General features: G+C 46.7%; 1 protein-coding gene across 3 annotated transcripts in view; it reads right to left on the reverse strand.

Moving 5' to 3' along the window:
* Nucleotides 1-7,500, reverse strand: part of LOC143103098 (casein kinase I) — a 19,573-nt gene that overhangs the window by 9,357 nt on the left and 2,716 nt on the right. For all 3 annotated transcript variants that reach the window (XM_076266888.1, XM_076266889.1, XM_076266890.1), the window contains exons 2-5: nucleotides 7,025-7,135; nucleotides 4,817-4,965; nucleotides 2,529-2,757; nucleotides 1,987-2,157 (exon numbers count right to left, since the gene is read on the reverse strand). In XM_076266888.1, the coding sequence (XP_076123003.1) occupies nucleotides 1,987-2,157; nucleotides 2,529-2,757; nucleotides 4,817-4,965; nucleotides 7,025-7,135 (660 nt within the window). The remainder of the gene's footprint in view (nucleotides 1-1,986; nucleotides 2,158-2,528; nucleotides 2,758-4,816; nucleotides 4,966-7,024; nucleotides 7,136-7,500) is intronic.

The following is a 7,500-nucleotide window of genomic DNA, read 5'->3' on the forward strand; positions in this document are numbered from 1 at the left end:
GGAACCCAAGCCTGTTAAAACCTCCAGCTGAATTGGTTCTACTGCGGAACCCAAGCCTGTTAAAGCCTCCAGCTGAAGTGGTTCTACTGCGGAACCCAAGCCTGTTAAAGCCTCCAGCTGAAGTGGTTCTACTGCAGAGGTGAGCTAATAAGTAGGCCTAATGCAAACAGAATGAGTTGCCCGTCAACGGAGTGAGTGTATATTATCTTATATCAGAGCTACAGGCTACATGAACCACTTCTCTGCTACAGAACAGAGTGTATATTATCTTATATCAGAGCTACAGGCTACATGAACCACTTCTCTGCTACAGAACAGAGTGTATATTATCTTATATCAGAGCTACAGAATCTGCGTTTCTCTGCGTTGAGCGTTTACTCCAGAGATATGAAACGGCTTCTAGCCGCTTATCTGCGTTGAGCGTTTACTCCAGAGATATGAAACAGCTTCTAGCCGCTTATCTGCGTTGAGCGTTTACTCCAGAGATATGAAACAGCTTCTAGCCGCTTATCTGCGTTGAGCGTTTACTCCAGAGATATGAAACAGCTTCTAGCCGCTTATCTGCGTTGATCGTTTACTCCAGAGATATGAAACAGCTTCTAGCCGTTTATCTGCGTTAAGCGTTTACTCCAGAGATATGGAACAGCTTCTAGCCGCTTATCTGCGTTGATCGTTTACTCCAGAGATATGAAACAGCTTCTAGCCGCTTATCTTATATCAGAGCTACAGGCTACATGAACCACTTCTCTGCTACAGAACAGAGTGTATATTATCTTATATCAGAGCTACAGGCTACATGAACCACTTCTCTGCTACAGAACAGAGTGTATATTATCTTATATCAGAGCTACAGGCTACATGAACCACTTCTCTGCTACAGAACAGAGTGTATATTATCTTATATCAGAGCTACAGGCTACATGAACCACTTCTCTGCTACAGAACTTCTGTCACTACTCGGACGGAGAGTCGGGCAGTTGTGTAAACGCTCAAACTTGAGATGCACTACAGCAAGCCTGCATCGATATGCAGCATTGTTACACCCCTAGTGTGTGTTGCCTACATGGGTAGCCCTTGCAGAGGACCTCTATGGGCATGTGTGTGTATATATGTGTATGTGTGTGTGTGTGTGTGCTACCTACATGGGTAGCCCTTGCAGAGGACCTCTATGGGCATGTGTGTGTGTTACCTACATGGGTAGCCCTTGCAGAGGATGGGCATGTGTGTGTGTGTGTGTGTGTGTGCTACCTACATGGGTAGGCCTTGCAGAGGACCTCTATGGGCATGTGTGTGTGTGTGTTACCTACATGGGTAGCCCTTGCAGAGGAGCTCTATGGGCATGTGTGTGTTACCTACATGGGTAGCCCTTGCAGAGGACCTCTATGGGCATGTGTGTGTGTGTGTTACCTACATGGATAGCCCTTGCAGAGGACCTCTATGGGCATGTGTGTTACCTACATGGGTAGCCCTTGCAGAGGACCTCTATGGGCATGTGTGTGTGTGTGTTACCTACATGGGTAGCCCTTGCAGAGGACCTCTATGGGCATGTGTGTGTGTGTTACCTACATGGGTAGCCCTTGCAAAGGACCTCTATGGGCATGTGTGTGTGTGTTACCTACATGGGTAGCCCTTGCAGAGGACCTCTATGGGCATGTGTGTGTGTGTTACCTACATGGGTAGCCCTTGCAGAGGACCTCTATGGGCATGTGTGTGTGTGTGTTACCTACATGGGTAGCCCTTGCAGAGGACCTCTATGGGCATGTGTGTGTGTGTTACCTACATTGGTAGCCCTTGCAGAGGACCTCTATGGGCATGTGTGTGTGTGTGTTACCTACATGGGTAGCCCTTGCAGAGGACCTCTATGGGCATGTGTGTGTTACCTACATGGGTAGCCCTTGCAGAGGACCTCTATGGGCATGTGTGTGTGTTACCTACATGGGTAGCCCTTGCAGAGGACCTCTATGGGCATGTGTGTGTGTTACCTACATGGGTAGCCCTTGCAGAGGACCTCTATGGGCGTGCTCATCTTCTTCTCGCTGATGCGCTCGTACTTCTGCCTCTTGGTGGCGGCCTTGAGCCCTTGCCATGGCAACGAGCCCAGGTTAAAGTACATCAGCACGTAGCCCAGAGATTCCAAGTCGTCACGCCGGGACTGCTCTGTACACACACACACACACACACACACACACACACACACACACACACACACACACACACACACACACGGGAACACACACACACAGGAACACACACACACACACAGGTTACAGTAAGCTCCATGAGCAAACACACAGGTAAAATTAGACACATAACTACAATTACAGACAACTAAATTAGACAGATTGTGTGTGTGTGTGTTTGTGTATATGTGTGTACGTGATGTGATAAGGATGGCTGGGGTGTGTGTTTACCGATGCCCAGGTGTGTGTTGATGGAGGTGTAGTGTATGGTTCCGGTGAGGTTCTCGTTCTCCCGGTAGGGGATGTGCTGGTGTGTGTGTGTGTGTGTGAGTGAGTGTGTGTGTTTACCGATGCCCAGGTGTGTGTTGATGGAGGCGTAGCGGGCAGTTCCGGTGAGGTTCTTGTTCTCCCGGTAGGGGATGTGCTGGTGTGTGCGGGCGTCGCGGTACTTCTTGGCGAGGCCGAAGTCGATGATGTAGACCAGGTTGCCCTTCTTGCCCAGACCCATGAGGAAGTTATCCGGCTTCACGTCGCGGTGGATGAAGTTCTTGGAGTGGATGTACTCGATCCGACTGATCTGGGAACAGGAAAACACACAGCTGCACTTCAGTTATGTTTCTGTGTGTGTGTGTGTGTGTGTGTGTGTGTGTGAGGGTGTGTGTGAGGGTGTGTGTGAGGGTGTGTGTGAGGGTGTGTGTGAGGGTGTGTGTGAGGGTGTGTGTGAGGGTGTGTGTTAGTGTAGTGTATATACACTAGGGATGCACGATATATTGGTAGCCGACAAGTGAAAAAATGTAAATATTATCGTTCAGATAACAGAATTCCGGCCGATAATTTGCGATATTTTTTTTTTTTTTTTAGATAGATAGATAGATACTTAATTGATCCCCAAGGGGAAATTCAAGCCCTAATTTCCTGACTTTTTCCTCATTTTTAAAGCCCTAATTTCCTGACTAGGCGTATGTAAGGCCCGTCTGGCTACACTGAGCTAGGTTGGCTACTTCTTCCTCAAAATGATGTCAGCAGTGTGGATGTTGTGCATCCCAGAATCCTCTTGTGAATGATCCTCCGTTTAACCTCAGCAGAGCGCCACTTCACCGCGCTAGTCGGGGAAACATATAAACAAACTCTTCGGTGGGACGAGTACATAATTAGGCCTAGTCCTAACCATTCCAGGCAGGTCAGCTTCTGTTACAGACAGGTTATTAAAACCTTCATTCTGCTGCAACAGAGTAGACGGACACAAGACCCAGTCCGAGGAGTTGCAGCTTTATTCAGTTGAAACTAAACATACGTTTCCGTCACAAACTCTGATTTGGTCGCTATAGTTTTTATCCCAGCTTATCTGCGTTTCTCTGCGTTGAGCGTTTACTCCAGATATGAAACGGCTTCTAGCCGCTTATCTGCGTTGAGCGTTTACTCCAGAGATATGAAACAGCTTCTAGCCGCTTATCTGCGTTGAGCGTTTACTCCAGAGATATGAAACAGCTTCCAGCCGTTTATCTGCGTTAAGCGTTTACTCCAGAGATATGAAACAGCTTCTAGCCGCTTATCTGCGTTGAGCGTTTACTCCAGAGATATGAAACAGCTTCTAGCCGCTTATCTGCGTTGAGCGTTTACTCCAGAGATATGAAACAGCTTCTAGCCGTTTATCTGCGTTGAGCGTTTACTCCAGAGATATGAAACAGCTTCTAGCCGCTTATCTGCGTTGAGCGTTTACTCCAGAGATATGAAACAGCTTCTAGCCGCTTATCTGCGTTGAGCGTTTACTCCAGAGATATGAAACGATTCATACACTGTCGCTGGCCACTCTCTCGCAATTCACAGACGTCAGGTTCACTTGAAGGAGCCACACATGGGCCTAGGCTACTGCTATTTTGTTGACTGCTGTACCATTGAGGACTATTATGAGTTCACTTAAAGGAGCCACACATAGGCCTAGGCTACTGCTATTTTGTTGACTGCTGTACCATTGAGGACTATTATGAGTTCACTTAAAGGAGCCACACATAGCCCTAGGCTACTGCTATTTTGTTGACTGCTGTACCATTGAGGACTATTATGAGTTCACTTAAAGGAGCCACACATAGGCCTAGGCTACTGCTATTTTGTTGACTGCTGTACCATTGAGGACTATTATGAGTTCACTTGAAGGAGCCACACATAGGGCTAGGCTACAGCTATTTTGTTGACTGCTGTACCATTGAGGACTATTATGAGTTCACTTGAAGGAGCCACACATAGGGCTAGGCTACAGCTATTTTGTTGACTGCTGTACCATTGAGGACTATTATGAGTTCACTTAAAGGAGCCACACATAGGCCTAGGCTACAGCTATTTTGTTGACTGCTGTACCATTGAGGACTATTATGAGTTCTGTCCATCATTGGTGGTAGGTAGAATTACTGCAATTACATGATGCTTATTAAACACTGTCCCCAAATCACTTTTCACAATTTGTTTTCAAGAGTAATATTACCGGTTATCGTATCGGTATCGGCCACAATAAACCGATAAATATCAGTTATCGTTATCGGCCCTTAAATTCCATATCGGTGCATCTCTACACATGTACTTCCTGCATATGTAGTGTGTGTGTGTGTGTGTGTGTCGTGTGCGTGCGTGCGTGCGTGTACCATCTGGTCAGCGAGCAGCAGGACAGTCTTGAGGCTGAACTTGCGGGAGCAGAAGTTGAAGAGATCCTCCAGACTGGGCCCCAGCAGCTCCATCACCATCACGTTATAATCTCCCTCCGCACCACACCACTTTATAGTGGGGATCCCCACTGCAACACACACACACACACACGTTATAATCGCCCTCAGCACCACACCACCTTATAGTGGGGATCCCCACTGCAACACACACACACACATTCACACACACACACACGTTATAATCGCCCTCCGTACCACACCACTTTATAGTGGGGATCCCCACTGCAACACACACACACACGTTATAATCTCCCTCCGCACCACACCACTTTATAGTGGGGATCCCCACTGCAACACACACACACACACGTTATAATCGCCATCTGCTCCACACCACTTTATAGTGGGGATCCCCACTGCAACACACACACACACCCACACAGTTTGCAATGGACTATATAGTGTGTAAGGGATAATGTATTGTCCGCCGGTAATTATCAGAAAATAAGTCCCGATGCGCAGCGGATTTTTATGATAATTACTGACTGACAATACATTATCCCGCTTATTACACGGCTACTTGCCAAAACGAGAAAAGAAACACCTTTAAAAATAATTTTGCTACCGCTTCATGTCTTCCGCTGACAAAATAAATAGTTCGCCACACAGAAAGAACTTGACAGTTTCAGGTGTTGCGTGGCAACGTCTTACTAGCTTACTTTCCCTTTCAATGAAATTCCATTGTAAGCAAACGGATGTCTTGCGGAGGGATATGAAAGACGTTAATCAACCCGTTGCCATTGACAGCGGTGATTATATACTTTGCCGGTGATTATATAGATTAACATAGGCCCGAACGTTGGGAAGGCCCATTTATGTGAATGGAACTTTCTGCAGCACTCTGAAGAGCCGTGTAATGTGTGTAACGCGTCTCACATCCTTCTTTGACCATATATGGGAGTGCTTCCCCTGTGAGCTAACAGAGTGGTTGGGAAGCCCTGGAGACACTCACTGGAGGCTCTTACCCAACAACACACACACACACACACACACACACACGAGGCTCTTATCCAATGACACACACACACACACACACTGGAGGCTCTTATCCAATGACACACACACACACACACACAGGAGGCTCTTACCCAACATCACAGGACCAGAAATCTCCAGTGTTGCAACACACACACAAAACTCTGGTGTACATCCACTCTATGCCTATGGGATACAGTGCACGCTAGCCTGGGTGCCATTCCCAACTTAGTCCCGCCCACAACATTTGAGATATGGAAGTTCGGTCTGGCATTGCTCCATTGTGGAGCAAGTATGCTCACCCTAGATCAGGCGGACCAATCAAATCGGGCTTTACGATGATGGACAGGTGAGCAACAGCGCCTGGTCTATCACGTCATCTGAGCACGCTTAGATTAGGCTTATGTTTGAAACAAAAACGCTGTGGCTAGAAGGATACATGGCTTTTAAGACCCCATATGGAAAATGCATATTATTTAATGAGGTTTTATCACTGAAAACGATTATTTCTGAAAACCAAAGTTGAGATGTGGGAAAACTCGTGGTTTCACTTTCATCAAGGGAAAACAGCGCTGTTGCATTGCGACATGTTCCCTCGTTTGTTTGAAATCTCTGATTGACCACCTGTTCGAGGGATTTGCGACAGCCTTTCCCAGCTGTTGAAGATGTTTGTAGCATATCAGTGTTCAACAGAATTATTTTTGAAAACGGAGGGGATATAAGCTATCCGTTTTTTCCTAATAGCCTACCCTACTATGCATCTCTTAGATTTCGCTAATGAGTGTTGTAGGCTAAGAGTTATTGATGGCACTAACTTTTACAAAAGACCAGAAAACAATGTTAAGGCATTTGTGGAGAAGAAGGATGGTTCGTGTGTTTTCTTCCTACATCTCACGGTAAGCTATTCCGTTGCTCTGATTGGTTAGGTCTATCCAATTGAGTGCAGAGGCATCCCCCCCCTGTATCGGTTGAAACACGCCCCATAATTATGTCCCAATGGAGCAGTATCAGACTCATATTCTGACTAGAATTGAGTATGACTACGTCAGGCTAAGTGCACTCACTCATCTTGTAGATCTTGCTCTCGATGTGCCGCTGGGGGTGTTTGGTCTTCACGCATTCACACACACACACACACACACACACACTCACCTCCTCCCTGCATCATCTTGTAGATCTTGCTCTCGATGTGCAGCTGGGGGTGTTTGGTCTTCACACATTCCAGCTTGATGGCCACTTCCTCTCCCACTGAGATGTCTGTGCCTGGGGGCGGGACCAAACACTCGTTAGCCAATCACAAAACAATCACATTCAAAACCGGCCCATCACAGCCGGACACTCACTGGGTGCTGTGTGTGTGTGTGAGAGAGAGAGAAAGAGATCATAGGGTTTGTAAACCTTAGCCAGCTTGCCATAGGATTATAAAGCCGTTGGGAATTAGGGAAATTTGGGAAAATTAATAATAATTATTAATATTATTAATAATAATTTCTGTGCATTTTTAGAACAGTCAAGTCCACAAGAGTCATGAGCTCCCAACAACTCCCTTTACTCTGAACCTGAGAAGAACAGCACACGCACACACACACACACACACACACACACACACACACACACACACACACACA

Source organism: Alosa pseudoharengus, unplaced genomic scaffold (assembly GCF_046254945.1).
Source record: "Alosa pseudoharengus isolate Yale_2024_CS ecotype anadromous, Long Island Sound unplaced genomic scaffold, YU_APseudo_1.1 YU_APseudo_1.1_scf_4, whole genome shotgun sequence".
Classification (NCBI taxonomy): Eukaryota; Metazoa; Chordata; class Actinopteri; order Clupeiformes; family Clupeidae; genus Alosa; species Alosa pseudoharengus.